Below are 20,991 nucleotides of genomic sequence, written 5' to 3'. Positions count from 1 at the left end.
CCAAAGTGGACTGAATAGAAATAAACACCAAATGGCTAAACACAAAACATCTGTGATCTATTAAGCTTCATTATGAACCACAAAAAAAGACTGAACACTGTCTCCAGCTGACAGCCAGCAAGGAAATCAAGACTTTAGTCCTGCAAGTGCATGGAACAGAATCCTCCCAATACCTGAATGAGTAGGAAATGGATTTCCATTTGAGCCTCCAGAAAAACTGCCTTGCTGACACCTTAATTTTTAGTCCAGTGAGACTATACTGGACTTCTGACCTACAGAACTGTAAGATAATAAATGTGTTGTTTTAAGACACTGAGGTTACGTTGTTTATTTTTTTAATAACAGCAATAGAAAACCAATTAAGCAAGGATACAGGATAGGCCCCGAAGATAGAAAGCTTCGTTGAACGAAGCAATAGCATCTCCAAAGATCCTTCCCCATCCTGTGTCGCTCGGAGATGGCCCTTCTCACTCACTTACTGTTCTAGGTGTTGAACATAAAGTAATGAACAAGGCAGGAAAAGGCCATGGCCTCAGGAGGCTTACATTATCTAACCAAGGGAAGAGAAACTGCTAGACCTAAGGACTAAACGCAGAGAACTAGTGTAAAAAATTTTTAAAAAAAGAAAGAAAAAGTCAAAGAACAAGATAGAGCTTTTAAAAATTAAAAATATAACAAGTGAACTTTTTTAATACTAGAAGGGCTAAATGATAAAGCTGAAAATCTTCTAAGAGATAGAGAATGAAGAAGAAAAAAACACCTTAATTAGAGGATTAGGAACAGAAGGTAGCAGGAGGTCACTGAGCTCCAGGAGTGATGTCTCCTGAGGGAGAACCACACAACCGTCAGGTCAACTGAAAAGTTTAAAAACACTGAGGGAAAAATGAACAGTGCCATCAGAGAGTTTGGGGTGAATCTGTATACTAGACAGCTCAACTGATGATTATATTTGCATAATTCGAAGGATGCATTGTGGATTAAAGATGTGAATATTAATTTATTCAAAATGGCGACATAACTATATTGAAAGGATGGGGAGAGGATTATGTTGAGATGAGGGCTTCCAGGAGTGAGTGAGGGGACACTGTAAGAGGAAGAAATCCTTTTCTTTCATAATAGGAATTTAATAGCTAACATCCACATTGGAAAAATCAAGAGATAAAAAAAAAGCCTACTACTTTGAAAGGTAATGATAAGTACCAGGGGAAAATGAACAGCTAAAAACCTTTAAAAATGATACATCTGGGGACAAGGAAGCAGGAGTTGTGGGGAGAAAAAGCTGCAGTTTTTTAAATAAGCCTTGTAGTAACATTTGGAGAATTGGATGTCACCTGTTGTCCATCTTGATTCTGAACAAATTGAGAAATAAGCAAAACGGAGTGGCAGGTGGAAGAGAAACTATCACTCTTATTCCAATAAAAGCTAATTTGGGGAGGTGATGAGTAGGAGCATTAGAATTATTAACTGAGTCCCCGTGTTGGGCCAGGGGAGGCCTGCTCCCAAGGAAGTTATCAGGACCCCCAAATGCACCCCCGCATACACATATGTTATTTGGAGGGGGAGGGGTGTTGCTGAACTGAACAGCTTGAGACCTCTGACCCGGGAAAATGATCAGTGATGCATTCATTTTACTTTCATGAGTTGAATCAAACAAGGATCTTATTTCAGTGCTCAAAACCAAAGGTACAGTAGCACAATCCTGCTGGCATGCCCTACATAAAATCAATGCTCAAGGCACATATCTCTTCTTTCCCCATATCTTAAACTCTATATTATATTGAAATTTCTGAGCCAGAGTTAGGTAAAGAGAGAATGTAGTTTAAGAAGGAAGGCAGCATGTGTACCCTTTTTTTGAGCTGTTCGAAAGAAGTGCTCCTTTGCCCACCGCCGAGTGGACTGTCCTGACTCTGCCTCTTGCCCAGCAGGTCTCCTTTTACCAGTATTATTTATCCTTCTTTACTTTCTAATGTGGCTTTAAGAGACAGAGGGACACCCTGAAGGTCACTTAGGAAGTCCCTGCTAGAATCAGGAAGACAGCCAGGGTTTTAGACTCCAGGTCCCTTGTTGGAATCAATAGACCATGCTCCCACCCATTCTAAGCCTTGCCTCAGCACTGTGCCTACCTTGGTACCGAGGAGGCCTGAGCTGAGCGGGTATTGCAAAGAGAAATTCAATTTTTGTGCTTCCTGAGCATTTAAGCCTGGAAAAATTCCTGTCCCTAATGTAAGAATCACGGGCATTCATCATTTCTCATTTCCTAAACAGATGAAAAAGAAAGAGCAATAATTTGGGTGTGTTGCTTTAAGCGCTATTGCAAAAACCACTGTCAAAAGCAAAGAAGTCTGTACTTATGTCCCTCAACCCCACAGATATTTTTTTTCTGCTTTTATGGTTCTTATTGAACTGGAAGGGAAGAGCCACTGGCCAAAAAATGAGCCAAGCCCAAAGGAAAACAAAATCAGCCCAGGATTGGGAGCCAAAGGAGAACATTTTTCAGAGAACATCAGGATTTTATTTTGGTATTTATACCTGTGATTTTTAAATAAGCAAAACAGATCTTCTTAGGAAGCAGAAAGTTATCCCAGATTATAGACTAGGTGGTGGTAGAAAAAACCCATAGGCATCACCTAGGGATAGGATCACAACAGGAAAAAATGCAACACTTAGTTAGGCAGGGACTAAAAATCTCAGTCATATAAAATGAGGATTAGTAGAAAGAACTTGGACACTGGAACCAATATTGGGCAAATGAGAGCCACTTAATATTGGGCAAGCTACTTAACCTCACTGAGCCTTCATCTGTAAAACTGGAATAATAGCGATAAAAGTCATGAGATTGAAGAGATAAATGAAAACTTGTACAGGGCAGTTAGGCAACATACGTTAATTCCCTTTGCTTGTTCCTATTCTCCACTGTGATAGTCATTAGTGCTGGCCGCCAAATCTTTCCCTTCTTTCCCAAGCATGTAGTGCAACTGTACCTTCTTGCTCCCTTGAAAATATAACCAGGTGCTTTTGCTTTGGCCAGTGAAATCTGAACAGCAGTAATGCGTCACTTCCCAGCTTTAAACCAAGTACAAGATCTGCCATGTATCTTTTTTCTCTGGTGGCGACTGGCAATGTTCCAGATAGTGACCAACTTGGAGTCAGGAGTGAGCATGACATGGCAAAATTCACAAAGAACAGGTAGCATCAATAAGAAACAAAAACCTTTGTTTCTAGCCACTGTGAGTTGTGAGCTCTTTGTTACTGTGGCAGAACCTGTACCTTCTGATGGATTCATTCTCCTACGAGTAACTGCACTTGCCAGCAACTCAATTCATGTGTTGAACAAATGCCAAGCACTGTGTTAGATGCTGGGAAATGTAGGATACTGATTCTTGTCCTCAAGAAGCTCAAAGGAGGAAGGAAAGAAGAGGGTCATTGTCAGGATTCTTTTAAAAATATCCCTCCATTGATGCTCATATTGGATGAGAGTCAAGGATGAGAATTACTGCTTTTGTGCACATGGAATCCTTCCTCTAAGCCCTGATTACCTGCAGATATTAGTAACAGAAAGCGTGGGATTATAATAAAAGAAAGGAAGAAGGTTGTGTGTTGGGGGGAGAATGAAAAAAGAGGTGGTTAAACTGACAAAGTAGAAAGTGAATATTTCATGTTGTGTCTTGGTTGCCCACAACTTCCTGGCTCAGTTATCTCTCTTCCACGTTCCCCTCATGAAAATTTACTAGAATTTTTTTCCTTTAGACTGAATATCAAGTCAAAAACAATATAGAATTGCTTATTATAACTTTAGAGCCATTACTTTTTTAAAATTCTTAATTTATTACGGGGAAGATGTAAAACAAAAAGCCAAAAACAATACATTTCTAATGGTGAAATTGTAGGCACAGTGCCAACTTGGGATGTCCTTTTGGGTGGAAGCAAGGGGAACTCAGCAATCCTATCATAAACCATGCCATCTTATGTTTCTATGTGAAAATGATATGGATGCTTAGGAAGTTATTAACTCATAGCCCTTTGGCAGTTTTCATTAAGGTTTTGCTCTGAGGTTTTATCTTGTTCTTTTGTTTGGAACTATTCCTCGTCTTCTTCATTTTCCCTGTCTCTCTGTGTTGGTTTCTATGCATTACACGAAATAGCCACCTCTTCCAGTCTTGAAGGAGTGGTCTCCTACAAGAAATGAACCTTATTGTTCAACCCTGTCCTAGTTCTTCGTTGTCTCTCAAACCTTTGTGATTGTCCAAGCCAGCCTATTTTATCTGTAATGGCTCCTCGTAATTCAGGGAGTGCCAAGACCTGTCAGTGTCCCAGAGGGGAGGATCTCAGCCCAGAGATGCAGGCTGATTAGAAGCCAGACCCTCAAGTACCAGCTTTTAAAGTATGCAAATATAAACAATCCTATGGGGCCACAAGTGTAAGCCCCACAGGCCACCAGTGCTAAGTGACCTAGACATGTCCCTTGGCAACTGTGGCAAAGATCCGGGCTCCAGACAAGCGTATGAGCCTCTGTAGGAGATACCTGGGAGCTGTAGCGAGGCAGAGAGAGAGCACGCAGGGGTGGTATGCACTGGTCTAGACCCTTAGATGTATGCCAAAGGTCAAGCCTGCCCCCACCCCAGGCCAAAGCTCCAGAACAAGCAAATGTGCCTCTTTGCAGGAAGACTGAGGGTAGGTTTCAGGCTGCTGTCTGTGCAGTGCCCTGAGGTTCCGGGGCGACAGGGTGAGGGGGTGGGCTGCAGGGGGGAGGGGGCGCACGGCCTACCAAGAACTAGCTTCTGTTCCAGGCCTGTGGGATACAAGCCCCCCACCCCCCACAGCGGGCAATCAAGGGGGCCTCCCCTGGCGGCAGCTGCAGAGAACACGGCCCCACAGTAAAAACTGGGGAGCCAGAGGTGTGTAAATCTCCCCTCCAGGAGATCCTGGGGCTGAGAAGCACAACGGGGCGCGAGCATAAAGATGGAGCCCACCGGGCCGGAGCCAGGCGGAGGGAGCATGTAGACACGGCACCCAACCAGGAAAGAAGAAAGAAGGAAGGAGAAGTCTGGAGTTAAAAACAAAAGCGGAACACAAAGATGGCGCTGGAGCCGCCACCGCCCACCCGCTAGCCGACGCCAGACAGGAGAGCAAACGACGGCGCCTGCCAGGCTTCCACCCAGGAGAGCATCCCCGAAGGCCCCCCACGTGTGTGTCAGACAGGAGGCCTTCCCGGACACGCAAGTGGGGGCTCCCCCACACGAAGTCCCGGCGCCCCTGACCCAGGGTTTCTGCCCTGGGCCCTGGGGCGGCTAAATCGGCGCGAGCCCTTTAAGAGCTGCTTCCAGGGCATCCCAGCTGTGTGGGGCTCGGGGTGCGACCCCCATTGGTTTTCAAGGCTAAATGTTTCGGGGGGCTTGTCTCTCAGGTGCAGGTCTTTAAAGGTGGGGTGCCTTGATAGGGGGTTCACGCCCCCGCAGCTCCTCAGGGAGAAGGCCTGGGTTTTGAGTTCCCTCTCCAGGGTCGGTCCTCCCACCCAGGGTGGGGTTCCTGGCAACACTGTGGCCCAGCCTCTCCTACCTACGAAGCAGGAGTCTCAGCCAATGTTTCTGGGGTTTTTTTGTTTTCGTTTTTGTTTTCAGAGGAAGTTGTTCCCCACGTAGCTGTAGATTCGGTGTGTTGGCCGGAGGACGTGCGTGCAGGACCCTCCTAGGTCTCCATCTTGAACCGGAACCTGGCTCCTTTCTCCCTTTGGCAGTTTTATATTAAAAAGACCTTATTAGCTTAAGGATGACCCCATGCTTTTTAAAAGTCACTGTTGATTTTTGAAAAGCTCCCCTCCAGAATTACAAAAAGAGCCCAGCATTCTTAACTGGTAATTGACTCCTATAAACTCTATGTTCAAAGAAATCACAGTTAATAAAAGGGTAAATACGATGCCGGCTAATGTTTATACTTATGTAGGTATCTAAAAAATAAAGAGTTGGTTCTTTATAGTTATAGGAATATTTCTAAAAATATATTACAATTTTCTTCTCTTAAGCAGAACCTTGAAGATCCAGCCCCACTCCCACCCCACCCCACCCCATGTAGCCATATACATCCACTGCATCAGAGAATATTAAGATTGTTAAGCCAGGAAAATAAAGACAAAGGCAGAGTAAAAGTATAGCCTAATTGGTTACCCTGAGGTCCATTTTGTATTTAGAAAAGACAAAATAAATGCATGACTGTTTTCTTTTTTCTAAAACAGCTTCAAAATAATGAGTTCATTCCCTTTTATCCCTCAACGGTGACCAATCAACTGAGCTGCTTTAGAATCATTAGGAACTTACAGATATAATCATATTTGATGTGTTTGAAATAATTGCAATTATTATGAATTTGGGGTGCTCAAAATGACCCATCCTTGCCTAGTGGGAACCTATTTTAATTGATTCTTCGGTCCTTTTGACACCCTGGTAGAAATTGATAGCTTCCTTGCTTTCTGTAAATATTTATGGAGACAATATCTGGGATTTGCTTTACAATTATGGCACAGGAAAAAGAGGTATAGAAGAAACAGGATTGACCATGGGTTGAAAATTGCACCATGGAGGTACCTTACATTATTCTCTTACATTTGTAAATGCTGAAATTTCCAAAATAAAAAGTAGAGATTAAAAAAGTTCAGCCTGTGACTTCCAAAATAGGACCTTGAAATCCTTACTAAGACAGTAGTCTTAAATGCCTGGTTTTGATGGGAGAAAAGGGGATTTGTAAGTTCCCAAGTCTTCTCTTGACTTACCAAGAAAAAGTATAGAGGTCTCAAAATCAAAGGTAGTGAGCTTTCTGATTATGAGGATATTCCCCCAGCCCCAGAAAGGCATGAAACCCTCTCTAAGACAGAAAACAGGAGGGTGGAGGGTGAAGAGAGTGGAAAACGGTGAGCTCAAAGCCCCAAAGGTTTTCCTGGTGGGTACCTCTTGACAGTTTTGGTCATATTCACAGAGCAGGCGAAAAATGGCTTCTGAGGGTAGCCTGTTTGTCTCATCTTCTTCCACTCTTCAGCCCAGATTCTTGCGTCTCATCCCCAAAAAGGCTGACTCAATTTCTTGGGGTCCAGGAAATCTTGCTTTCCAAACAGGGCAGGAAAGAGCACTGGGCTGGGAGTCCAGACGCCAGCATTTGAGCCCTGTGACTCAAAATGGCACTGTGTCTTGGGTCTCAATTTCATCACCCATTAAAGGAAAGGTCAGCCTGCAAGACTCAAGATCCTTCAGTGTCCCAATCTTCACCCCTGGGCCTGAACACACAGCCCCGCAGGCCTTTATGCCTTTTCACTGAACGTCTTTTCCACCATTACACATTACACAGCCTCCTAAAGAAATATACGACTTTGTCACTTTTTGCAGATAATTGGGAGACGAGGTGCCCAGTACAAATAAACCCCAAAGTTGGCAGCACTTTCAGGCTTTGGGAATCAGGCGCGTCACCGACCTGTACGATTTCTCCTCTCTGTCCTTGCTCGCCTGCAAATCCTGACCCCCGTCCCCACTGCGGAGAAATCTCCTAAGAGACGGCAGCCGGCGTAGCCTCTGCGCCCGGGAGGCGTGGAGCAGAGGGCGCGGGAGCGGAGCGCTCTGCGGCCACGCTCCCCGCGCAGAGGCGAGAGGGAGGGGCCGGCGGGGGCCGGGCAGCACCAGAGGCGGCGCGCGGGGCTCGCCGCGGCTCAGTCTCCTCCAGAGCCCAGCCCCGGCCGGCGAGAGCGGCGGCGAGCGCGAGCCGGAGCCGGAGACCGGGCCTCGGAGCAGGGAGGCTGAGGGCCAGGGAAAGCGGCGGACCCGAGTGGAGGGCCGCGCTCGGGCCCCCGCCGCGTGCGCGTCCTCCTGGCGGATCCCGGTAAGTGCGGGCGGCCGAGTCCCCGCCAGCCTCCAGGCTTGGTGGCCGCAGTGGTCGTTGTCCCCGGATCCGGTGGCGCGCATCCCGCTGCTGCACCACAGGCTCACAGGTGGCTCCGTGGTGGACGTGGGTGCCCCAGGCCCCGCAAGGAGTTAGCTAACTCCCTCCGCTCAGGGGCGCGGTTTCCGAGCCCCCAGCTTCTTCCACCCCGACCGCCCTTGCTTCCGGCTCCGAGGTGGGGGGCGCGGCGGGGCAGGGCCTGCCGTCGGGGTAGACACGCCAGAGGAAAGCTCCCCTTCCCCAAACCACCCACAAACGATTCGGGGAGATGCGGGCCAAGCGCCTTCCCAAGCTGCGTCCCCGCTTGCTAGTGGGGCGTCTGTCCTTTAGTTTTATTTTCCTATTAACCCACCAGGGAAAGTTTGGGACCACACAAGGCAAAGTTGGGGCGCAGCTGGGGGTGCACTTCTCCGGCAGAGGCAGCTCCCGTGGAGCGAAGCGGCAGAATTGCAGGTGCAGCCGGCTCGCTGGAGCTGATCCTGCGCCCTGGGAGTTGAGTCTGTCCCTGCCCGTAGCCCTGGCCAGGCATTGTGACAATCCCCGGAGCGCTGTGAGTCGCTTAATCTTCGGTGCTAAGCGTCGACATCTGCAGCCAGCCGAGAATCTCTGTGATGGGTAGCAGCATCTTAGCCTGGTTTGACTTGTGTTCTTGCTCTGCTGTGCAAACCTGAGCTCCAGCTAATCTCAGCGTTTAACTGGCGTGTGTTTAATTAGCTTATTTTACACCTGAGATCATCTCAGCAAGCCTCTAAAATGAAATCGTTGATATAAAAAGCAACAACAACGTGTTTTTAAAGAAAAATTTAAATAGGAACCTTTAGAATATCCACTGTGGTGTCTAGATATCTAGTTTTACCCATCTGTGTGGGATAGAGAATGAAAACTGCTTGAATATCTACCCTACTAGAAGAGTCAGTGTTGGGGCTATTTTTGTCAGATTTTGTGGACAGAAGGATTGCTGCAGCTTGCATATTGTTTACGAAACACACATTGAGTCTCTAGAAATAGCCTACTTGTTAGTTGCCTGATTTACTATGTTGTCTATTTTACATATGACTAAAGGTTGTTTTTAAAAATAAGCTTTAGCTGAAAACAATATCTAGATGTTTAGGGAAGACAGTCCATGTCACCAGAGCATTCTTTTGTAAACTTGAATTTTTAAAGGGCTATTTTTCTGCATCAGATATAGGAGAAGCTTTTCATGAAAAAATAAGATGCTGAGATCTTTATGTGTATAGGAAAAGAGTGCTATCTTCTCCAACACTCAGTGCTTTCAAATGATAGATTAGATCAGAAAAGTGCCTTTAACTGGAATTATATAATTGGGCTGGAAGAAAACGTAGTAATTATTGGTTGTCAGGTACTTAGTTCTAAAAGAAGTGGTATCTTTTATCACTGGGCAGTTATTTGTTACATGATTAAAAATGGAATAAACTGATAGATTTTCATCTACAAATTTTTTATATTTAACACACATCTACATAGTCTAACCAACATTGGATTTACCAAAATGTTTGAATTTATAAATACATGATTGTTATAAGCACTTACTAGGTGCCACATCTTATTCTAAGTGTCTCATCCTCAAAGCAGTCCTTGGTGGCAGGTGCTGTAATAGTTCTTATTTTTTAAATGGGGAAACGGAGGCACAGAGAAGTTAAGTAACTTTCCCAAGGTCAAACACAGGATGGGACTTCATCATACCTGCAAAGTTCTTTTTGTAGAAAAAAAGACATATGCTTTTGTCATTTACTTATCCTTGTTTTAATTTTTATTTAAGCATAAATGTCGGAAATATTTCCGGTGAAGCATAAGAACCCCTGATTGTGAAAGGGCCCCACAAGCACCATTGACTCTAACGTGAAGAAAAGTATGAGAGAACCATCTGGTTGAGTCTACAATCGGAAGACCACCACATCGACCAGAAGACCCAGGATGGATCTGCACCAAAGCTCTGCCATCACTTTCCTTGAGAAATGGTGTTTGGAGAAGTCACTGTCTGGCTGCAGGAGACATTATAATGTCAGGAAAAAACTGAAGTTAATTCGAATCTTGGGCCTTCTCATGGGCCTAGTAGCCATCAGCACCGTCTCATTTTCAATCAGTGCCTTTTCTGAGACAGAGACACAGAGCACAGAAGAGGCCGTTGGTGCAAGTGGCCCTAGCACAGCACACGGTTACCGTAAGAGAACTCTCTTAGATTTGAATGACAAGATTCTGGATTATACTCCACAGCCACCTCTTTCTCAGGAAGGCACGTCTGAGAATACTACAGATCATGCCCAAGGAGACTACCCAAGAGACATCTTCTCCCTCGAGGAGCGAAGAAAAGGCGCCATTGTTCTGCATGTCATTGGAATGATCTACATGTTCATAGCCTTAGCCATTGTCTGTGATGAGTTCTTTGTTCCTTCTTTGACTGTCATCACTGAGAAACTGGGCATCTCTGACGATGTGGCCGGAGCCACCTTCATGGCTGCCGGGGGCTCGGCCCCAGAACTTTTCACATCTCTCATAGGGGTATTTATTGCTCACAGCAATGTTGGCATAGGCACAATCGTGGGCTCAGCTGTGTTCAATATCCTCTTTGTTATTGGCATGTGTGCTCTGTTTTCTAGAGAAATCTTAAACCTGACATGGTGGCCGCTCTTTCGGGATGTGTCCTTCTACATCGTTGACTTGATCATGCTGATCATATTTTTCCTGGATAATGTTATCATGTGGTGGGAAAGCTTGCTTCTCTTAACAGCTTACTTTGGCTATGTGGTTTTCATGAAATTCAACGTCCAAGTAGAAAGATGGGTGAAGCAAATGATAAATCGCAATAAAGTCGTCAAGGTGACAGCACCAGAGGCCCAAGCAAAGGTTGGTGGTGGTGGTTGTTTATTTAATGTTCTAAATAATTGTGTTTTTGAGATCTACCACTTTTTTAAGGGGGTGGTGTTTGGGGTTAGTGTGGATAAAGAATGCTTTCTGCAGTTCTGTGATAGCCAGACTGACATGGCAGTGGGAAAACATAATTTGGGGATATTCTGGCGGATATCTCCTAAATTCTCCAGCTCTTTGCTTCAGAGTAGAACATTGATAAATATAGGTTATGTAAGTATCCCAGAGTGGACTCAACAGTTATTTACATGTGGAAGTAGGCATAATAATTTTGTGAGCAGTTTAATTTTCACAGGAGAGAGGGTATGTGTGTCGCTTAGCGAATTGCAGGTATTTTTTTTTTAAGTATGCACATGACAATGATCGAGAACCATCTCTTTAATGACATTTAAGGAAGAAAGCTTGTTTGGGTCACCAGAGCTGTACCTTTAAGTCAGCAACAGGCCCAGAAGGACCGGTCATTGGAATGGTCACAGCCATCTTTCTTAATCCACACAGTGATCTTGAGACCACTTGACCAGGAGCTGATGGAGACCCATGAGGAGGGAGTCATTGCCAAGCCCTTCTGTCTGCCTCCGTGGCTTGATGGCCCGTTTTGCATACCATGATAAACATCACCCAAGATATTTTACAGTAGAATTTGAGGGAGTTTTAATGACAAGAGTGGCCATCCTTCCACTTAGGGGGTGAGCACGTTGGTATAGAGCTGAGAATAAATTGATCAGCAGAAACATAAACTAATAAATAATGGATAATGGATAAACAACACGAATAAAATCTTAAGTATAGAAATGAAGTTCTGATTTACATCCTAACATTGGAATGTTGTCTCTGAATGTGATTTTAAACAGAAAACCAAAATACATATGCAGAGTTTTCATACTAGCATCTGGGAAAAATCTCATGTATGCAAAAACAGATGTTGAGTGGAGGGTGAGATATTTTATCAAAAAAAAAAAAAAAGGAGAGAGAGATATTAACTTAGCATAATTCATTTATATTCAGGTTGGATGGCCACCCATCATTTTTGTAGTAACCATGACATGGAAGCAAAAAAACCCACAAAACCCCAAAACACCAGTAATATTGCTGTTTGTTACATGTAAAAGAAAAATGTTTTCTACTATATTTTTTTCTGATATTTCACTCAGTGTATGGTTGTTAGAAACTGAAGTAAAAAAAAAAAAGTCATTTAGCAGTAGACATGGCAAGTAAGCATTCAGATGTTAGAACTGAATATATATCTTTGAGGGCATCCTTGGACCCCTCTCCCTGCTCTAATTTTGTAGCCAAAAAGATGATCCCTCAAGCCTGATTGCTAGTTTGAGCGGTTTGCATTAATAATCTATGTGTTTAATCCAGTTAGAGTACTTAGTAATTGCCAAGGTAAAGGCATATTTTTTTAGAGTCAAGGAAACGATTTGGTGTCTTATAAATGTCCTGGGCACATCAAGGGTAAAAAGCCTTTTCGAGGACTTAGTATATTTTTGCTTTGTTACACAACAGTGGAACTTCATTAACTTAATCACAGATTCTGCGGAAGGTTATACTGACAACATTTGTGAGAAAGGAATTTGCAGAGCAATCTAATGGTGTATTAAAGTTGCAGGGGGATTTTATATTCTGATTTGAGGAGGAGCTGGTTTTGTGCATTTGGGAATAACTTTTTAAATACAGTTTACAGGCAATATTTAATCAATTGTAAACCACTCATTAAAGTAGCTCTGGCAGAATCTTTACCTACTGTAGTAGGTGCCTGTCATGTCATTTTTATGATATTTAAAAGTCAGAAGCTTAGGCTGACAATCCTTAACAGTCGTTTTTCAAATCCATAATTTAGTGCTATGCTTAATATTGTGCAGTTTTTAAATTTGGAAATTCTGGATTTACCTAATTAAAAAAGAAAGTAGATTAGATTCATGTTTATTTCTCCTGTTTCTTATTTTCCCCCCAAAATATGTTCATTGTATTATTTCCCTTGTTAGCACTAAATGGCTTTAATTTATTCCTTTTAATCGTTATTATTTCTTTTGGCATTCAGGAACTAAATTGAACTATAAATTATCACGGGAATAGAATTTTTTGAACATAGCTATGTCTCGTTTGGTGTTCCTCAAAGATGCTAGAACACATTTTTAGGTAGAACGGTGTCTGATGATAAGTGATTTCCTTCAGGAAATTTCACCTTGGCAATTTCACTTTTGAAGTATTGTTGGGAAAAATTTTTGTTTTAGCAGTTAGCCTTTACCATATGCCTGATTTCAGAATCTTATGGAGGTTTGGCTGCCCAAGCACTGAACATAAGGTGTCCCAAAGAGGGATGTGTCCTTGAATGTGGCCGTCTAGGTCCCTAACCTGCAGCATTGATTTCTGACTCCCTACCCCACCATCCTACAGAAGTCAGTGCTTCTGATATCATGAAACCATGCAGGAAAGAGACCCTAACCCAAATGCAGCACTCAGTGAAGTCTTCATGGAGAGGAATGTGCTGTAGAAGAATTTAGGAAGCAAAATATTCGGCGTGTTTTCGTGGTCTTCTTTGTACAACTATGGAGCATGGGAGTTTAGGAAACTAGAGGTAACATATTTTAGATGTTCTTGTACACATCGTCAGTGGTTCTTGCTAAAAAATCATCAGCTCTGCTGGGCTCTTGGCAGTGAACTGTTTTGGAAACTATTTGCTTCGTAGACCAGTTGAAAATTCGAATTTGGTTCCATTATTGAGGATATATGTCATGGGGCAATTGGGAAGCATGGAAAAATGTGAGCTGGCGTATTTTTTCATAGTTACAGAAATAGTTTCTCATCTTGTTTAATTTTTACACCCCGTGTGTGCTTTTTATTTGTTATTACTATTATTTCTTTTAGTGATAATAATATCCTTTTTAAAAAGTTGTGTGGTGTCATGACAGGGTCAGTATATCTGGGGCATTGACTCAGGGTATAAAAATATAAACTCTCTGAGCCTCGGTTTCCTAATTTGGACATGAATGCCTACTTCATGAAACTAGGAAAATTATTAAATGAAGAAATGGATGCTAAGCAGCTAACATAGTCCTTGGGAAATGTGGGTTGTTCAATAAATGTTAGTTCTTTTCCTTTTATCATCTGTTCTTAAATGGAAAGAGAGTCAAAATAATTTTTTTTAATATTCATTAAGAGAGAGAGCATGCATGTGAGCAGGGGGAAGGGCAGAGGCAGAGGGAAAGAGAGAATCTCCAGCAGACTTCCCCCTGAGCATGGAGCCTGATACGGGGCTCCATCCCACGACACTGAGACCATGACCTGGGCTGAAATCAAGAGTCCAACGCTCAACTGACTGAGCCACCCAGGCACCCCTAAAATAAATTATTTTAAATTCAAAAATTTCACATTTTTTAAAAACTGGAATTCATGCCAGTGAATCATTGAGTTAAGCAGGTCATTGTCTCCCTTAGGGGCATAGACTGCTTGTCATAGTATGATATTTATAAACCCTCGTTCACATACAGTGAATATATGCAGGCCAGGTATTATCATAAACTCTAAGGAAACCTCCAAATGCATTTATTGTCCTGAAATTTCATTGTGTAGAATTTTGCTTGAAATAAGTAGGCCATTAATTAGGGTTAAGAAATATCGATGCTGAGCAGAGATTTTTGTTTTAAAGGTATTCTTATTTATAAAATTATGGGGACTCTCTTCTAAAAACCTCTCCATAGCTGGTCAGGAATAACTTTGAATCCTGCAGGATGTGAAGCAGCAGAGTTTTAGGCCATCCGGACCATTTTGCTGTCTCTGCCCCTGGCATTGGCAGCTGAGGTCCCTTGATCTGTTATGGTGCTAGGCCGTCATTGGCCTAGAAAGCAGCTGTCCATGGTATTTAACTTCTTCTTAGATTTGGCATTATAATCTGACAGCAAGTCAGCCCAGTTCTAATGAAGGGAATGGTCTAAATAAAGATGCTTAAGGCTGGATCCTTGAAGACTAGGCTAGTTAGTAACTTATGTGTGTTTGCTTTATTCAGTTTGTATGTTCCTGAAAAGTTGTTTGTAAATAGAATTTCTGTAGTTCGAATTGTTATTAATGTTCATGAGAAAAACAAAATTGAAGCAATACTATAAATATTTCTCACAAGGTGAAGTTGTGCTTATAAGGTGCTGATCCAAAAATAATGTTATCAATACAAATGTGTAGGTCCAAGCTTGCTTATGGCACAAAAGATACTATATATTCAACCTTTGTTTCCCCTCCACACCTAGTAAATAAATTAGTAAAATTAATGTACAAACTTCAGAAAGGTAAGGAAAGATCATCCTTATAATAAATATAAGGGTGGTAGACTTGAAAACTCTCTGTCCCTCTGACAAGAAAGAAAATTTAGGCATTAAAATTCTTAACTGACTAGATGTTTGTGAATGTAGTAAGTTTATCGAGGGATACAGCATGGTGCTCTTTTCCTCGCTTTGTTTCCTTCTACTTATATTAAAAGCAAACCCTTTAGTTACTGCAAGTGATTCAGAGAGTGAACAGGCATTTCGACAGATCCAGAAAATCCAGCAGATCTTCATACACAGAAATCAGATTACCTTTGGCTTTTCATCCTGGCTTCTCTGATTTCTCCAGCAATAGAAGACCTAAACTTTGTGAATCCTGGCAATGTTGAGAGCAAGAATTTACCACCATTTCCCTTCCTTCCTCCCTTCCTCCTTTGTCTCATTCTCCTCCCACGCACCCCCCCCCCCCCGCCATTTTCTTTTCTTTCTTTCCTGTCTGTCTGTCTCTCTTTCTGGTAGAACCAGATCATTTGTATTTTAACTTTAACAAGGAATGGGATTGTTATGTTAAACTGTTCTTTGGGGGTTGGGAAGGCAAGTACATCTTCAGTGTGGATTTGACTGGTTTCTTTTTTTCATTCTTTTATTTTCAACCTTCTTTTGTTTTAAATAGGTTCCTAGTAACCAGAATATAGCTATATTTTGCTTACTTCAGTTTGACAATCATCTTTTAACTGGAAAGTTTAGTTTATTTACATTGATTGTGATTACCATTTCATTTGGATTCTATTATGCTATTTTATACTTTCTATTCGTTCTGATCTTTCTGTTTCCTTTTTATAATTTTTTCTTGCTTTTTTTTTTTTTTTTTTTTTGGAGAAGGAGGGCATTGATTTTTTTTCTCCTAAATTTCTTTTTCCCTTTAATAGTGTGGGATTTATATACTCTCTATTCTTTTAGTGTTGGCCTATAAATTTTAATGTGTAGAGTTAACTTAACATAGTATCGGTTAATTACACTCCTGCAAAGCAACCTAAGGACCTTAGAACACTTCAGCCCTATCACCTCTCCCCTGCTATATATGATTCGAAGTCCATGATTTAAGTTCTGCCTTCTGTTTTATAACAGCTTTATTGAGGTATAACTTCACTTTTTTAACCCTACAAATTAGACATTGTCATCATGCCATCAGCGTTTTTAGAGTTAACCATTTTTTACCAGCTTTTCCCCTCCTCATTCTTTTCCCCGTTTCAGACCTTTTTTCTAGGAGTTTTTTTCCTCTACTGACTTATACTTTTTATAAGTTCCTTTAGCACGACTCTATTAATGGCAAATGCTCCTGTTTGTATTTCCTTAAAGATGTATTTCACTTTTAATCCTGAAAGACAGTGTGGATAGAAAATTATTTTCTCATTTGACTTTGAAAATTATATTCCAGTGTCTCTGACTTCCATTTTTACTGTTGAAAAAGACCATTGTCAGTGTAAATGTTGCTCCCTTGCAAGAAATCTGTCTTTTCTTGGTTGGCTTTCTATAAAAGACCAACCCTAACGGCCCTCGTTGGCAGCCCTGTCAGGACCCCTCTCACTCTTGAGAGCTTTTTCTGTGTCTTCACTTAATAAACTTCTATCACTACTCAAAGAAAGAAAGAAAGAAAGAAAGGAAGGAAGGAAGGAAGGAAGGAAGGAAGGAAGGAAGGAAAAGAAAAAAAGAAATCTGTCTTTTCTTTTCAGCTACATTTAAGGTTTTCTCTATGTTTCTGGTGGTTAGCATTTTTCTTATGTCATGTCAGGTAATGTTTTCTTAATTATTGATCCCCTACTTATGATTCACTAGACTTCCTGAATTGGCAGGTTAGTGTATTCTACCAATTTCAACTCTACCTCATTTTTCCTGTGGTCTTCTATAATTTTGATTAAACAGATGTACCATCTCAACCCATCTGCCACATCTTGCAACTACTCCTCTTTTTCTCTGTTGCTCATTCTGCTCCTTTCTTTATGTCGACCTCCTAGCTTCTAATTCTCTCTTCAGTTTTGTCTAATCAACTCTAAAGCTCAACCGTTTAATTTCTAATATTATTATAGATTTCATTTCTAGAAGTTTCTTGTGGCTCTTTCGTATCCGTTAGGTTGACTTTCATTGTTTCTTATTCCTTAATCATTTATTGACTTCTTTTATTTCTATAGAAATGCTTTCATTAATATTTCATAATCGATATTCCTAGTGATGATATCCTTAAAGATCTAGTTTTGCTGTTTAATTGGTTCTCAATGATACGGAGTTGCTTTCTTACATATTTCGTTTAAAAAAAACAATAACTTTGAATTCCTGTTCCTTGGAACTTTACCCATGGGAAGTCACTGAGGCCTGGGTTTTAAGTGTGTTCCTTGGAAGAGGACTGTATTTGTCCTTCAGGCAAGTCCCTGGTAGCACAACCAGCCTGGCATCATTCTAACCTAAATGTTTGACTTTTTTCTACCCAGGTAGTGTGAATTCAGACTCCAAACCCATGTGAGTGAGCCAGTGGTAGAAATTCTTAAAGGTGACTTCTCTCTCTCTCTCTGTCTCTTTTTTCAATATCACTTAAAACCAAGACCAAAATAGGCACATTCTACTGTTTCCCCTTGCTAGGCAAGTTTTTTTCCTCCTTATTCACCTGCTAAGAGTATCAACCCTTCATTTTTAGCTTGTTGGAAGTGGAGGTCTCTGAATTACCTCCTTCCTACTAGGCCCTTGTTTGTAGCTTCTAAAAGCCTAGTCTTTGGCCACTGGAGAATGGCAAGTACTTTGAAGGCAAAGCAATACAGACCCCTCTGAATTTGTGCTTACTTGGTGTTGTTGGTTCTAAGAAACCCCTGACTCCTCACTAACATAGTTAGATAATTTAAAAATTATAATATCTAGAATTTGGGGATATGATATACTGAGAATGGCTTCTCTGAATATTTGGCCCATTATATTGCCAGAAATATATGTTTCAGACTGTGGGTTTGTCAAAAGATAATGCATATAACAAGAGAGACTGATATGGAATTTTAATTGAGTACTCTCAGAGTGTTTCATGCAGCCTAACCATTGCAATAAAGCTTCTCATCAACAAAAATCCTACCAATGGCAAATTTTAAGTCGAATCTAAGAGGCAATTCTAACGAAGTTATTTGGGGCCACTTTAAATTTGCCTTTTAAATAATATTTTTACCAGATACTGAAAGCAATATATTCATTGTACAGGATTATAAAAACGCATCAAAATATAAAAGAGAGATTTAAAATAGCCCATAATCTCTCCATTGCACCATCCAAAAATAATTCTGCATATTTGCATGTATCCTTCCAGACTTTTCTCACATACACATATACACACACATGTATATTTACATATATCTAAGTATTTAGATAAATTGAAATGATATTGGACATGCATAACTTTAAACTCGGGTGTATAACATTTTAGTTTTTTAAGAATTTTATGTATTTATTTGAAAGAGAGAGATCATGCACACAAGCAGGGGGAGGGGCAGAGCGAGAAGCAGACTCCCCACTGAGTGGAGAGCCCAACACGGGTCTCAATCCCAGGACCCTGGAATCATGAACTGAGCTGAAGGCAGATGCTTAACCGACTGAACCACAGAAGCGCCCCACATTTTAGGTTTTTTTTAACTTGATATTTATGAGCATTTCTTCCTATCATTTAATGTAATTCATTACTTAGTATTATTATAAAATAGAAAGTCATTTTCTTATTATAAAATGTTGCAAACATATCACCACTATAAAAAAATGCTACAACAAATAGCCTTACACACACATTTCTGATTTCAGAGAAACAGAAATTCTGGATCAAAGTTTATGAGCTTTTTAAAGATTCTGCTACATTGCAACATACTTGGTCGTGTTGACTATAATTTTTAATATTTTTATGTTTTCACAGTGAAACAGCATTTTTTGTTTTAATTTGCATTTTTTCAATTAATGAGGAGTTTGAGTGTGGAAAAATATGTTTATTGAGAACCAATTTTTTAATAGGTTGCCAGTTTGTTGTGTATCCTTTGTGTCATTTTTAAAGTTTTCTGTGATGACTTGAAGATCTCTTACAAGTGTATGTTGGGAATCACTAACGTTCCCCCTTCCCAAGATTTCCGCACCCAAATAAAGCCAGGAGGTTTTTGTGTTTTTTGTTTTAAAGGATGAATTATTTTGAAGGAGACCTTGTGACTCAGGAATTGGGAGATTAGTTTCCCAGGAACTGGCCATGTGACCTTGGGGAGAGCCTGTACCACCTAAGACCCCTATTTTCTCATCTGGAAAATGGGAGACTTGACCTGAATGACCTAAAACGTTGCTTCCAGCTTGTCATTTCTGTCCTTGGAAGCTCTAGTGTATACTATTTGAAGTATTCTAACCGTGTCAAAGGAATAACCTAATACATTTATCTAAAACAGAAGACCAGACTCTAACCATACCCATATCACCAAACTCTGTTTCTCAATTGGCTTACCTGCAGTAAGCAGGTAATGACTTATTGGCTTGGCCGAGCAGGAATTTTGGCTTGGGCATGTTGTGGGCAGTAGTTCTTCCAGACAGGAGAACGACTTGCATGGGAGAAAGTCATTTAGAGTTTACAGTGGGATTCTAGACCTGCTCAGCTTCTGTGGCTTCTAACTGGGAAAACTCGCCTGGGCAGCTGCACGTGCGTCCCTGGGATGCTAGTCTCTCCACAGTCAAGAGAAGTGGGAGGTCTCAAAATGGCTGCGTGCTTCATACCAGGTCCTTACTCCATCAACACTCTGAAGTAGAGATCATCTCCCCCTGCACATCAGGAACCCGAGGGTCAGGAAACGTAAGTGATTGCCCGAGGTCCCAACTGAGTGGTATTAAACTGCATTTGAACTTGGGTCTGATTCCTAAATGCCTGCTCCTTCTCCTCGTGCTTCTCACTGGACAGTCGGAGATAAAGACAAAGCAAACCTCCAAATTAGATTCACGTTTTTTGTATTAGGCTTTGTTCAGTTAGTGACTTTCAAGTATTTTTTACCATGACCTCCACTAAGAAATCCGTTTTCCATCCTAACCCATCGTGTTAACACAGCACATGCTGTGTAACATATGCTTACGTACACATACAAAAATAACATCTAAGTGTGATGCACTTTTTATCACTTAGATTTTCTATGTTATCAAAAATACCAGTTTCAACCCTCTAAAGTAACTTCATGACCCACCAATAAGTTGTCACCTGAGTTTTAAAAAATAGAATCATGTTAAGAAATTTCTTTTTTCCCCTCTTCCTCTTCGCAGGGCTGCCCTGCAAAGCTGTGCTAGTTTACTCCACGAGGGCATCTTTCTGATCAAGGGGATGAATAGGGACAGAAATTCAGACATCACTCTGCTGGATAAGCTGTGTGCTTTGGTGTGGAAATGTGGCTGCCCAGAGGAAGGGGTGCCTTTTCTTCATTCAACCAAAGTGCCCTTTGGGCTGGTGGTGGCTTTGCTTCATCCCCTCAACTTCTCCTTTTTATAATTGACTTTTTAGAGTTTCAGAGCCCTGGATCCACGCAGACCCTTATGTGCATGTAAATCCATGCTGATTTTCATGGTTGGGACTGTTTCAGCCATTTAGAGTTGGATCCACATGGTATCTCAGCTTCCTTCCTAAGCACACATACTGTCCGTGTTCAGTTGGGTAACTTCGGCCCTCTGACCAATGCAGATTTCTGCAGAGTCCTAATATGCCAGCATCTACCAAGCTATGTCTTGCTCTCTGGCTCTGACATAGACAGATTGCAGGGGAAGGAAGGGGCAGATCAAAGCATGATATGCTCCCTGAGCCTCGACTCATTCTTGTTTCCCAGTGAGCTTGTCATCGGGTGGAAAAGAAATGTGGATGAAACAGGGAGATGAAATCAGAGGAAAGCAGAACCTTGGCGAG

The 20,991-nt window shown here is 41.7% G+C and overlaps 1 protein-coding gene and 1 long non-coding RNA gene across 2 annotated transcripts in view; one reads left to right on the top strand and one right to left on the bottom strand.

Moving 5' to 3' along the window:
* The window catches only part of LOC130544021 (uncharacterized), a 363,074-nt gene extending 355,484 nt beyond the window's left edge, over positions 1-7,590 (bottom strand). The window contains exon 1 of the long non-coding RNA XR_008959882.1: positions 7,456-7,590. This is a non-coding gene — a long non-coding RNA (uncharacterized LOC130544021). The remainder of the gene's footprint in view (positions 1-7,455) is intronic.
* Positions 7,591-7,710: 120 nt separating this feature from the next.
* SLC24A2 (solute carrier family 24 member 2) overlaps positions 7,711-20,991 on the top strand; it is a 235,685-nt gene continuing 222,404 nt past the window's right edge. The window contains exons 1-2 of the mRNA XM_026506459.4: positions 7,711-7,857; positions 9,698-10,782. Of these exons, the coding sequence (XP_026362244.3) occupies positions 9,853-10,782 (930 nt within the window). The 5' untranslated portion in view covers positions 7,711-7,857; positions 9,698-9,852. The remainder of the gene's footprint in view (positions 7,858-9,697; positions 10,783-20,991) is intronic.

The sequence above is a fragment of the Ursus arctos genome, unplaced genomic scaffold (assembly GCF_023065955.2).
Source record: "Ursus arctos isolate Adak ecotype North America unplaced genomic scaffold, UrsArc2.0 scaffold_18, whole genome shotgun sequence".
Lineage (NCBI taxonomy): Eukaryota > Metazoa > Chordata > Mammalia > Carnivora > Ursidae > Ursus > Ursus arctos.
Note: the sequence above shows the minus strand (reverse complement) of the source record. Positions and strands in the feature narration are given on the sequence as shown.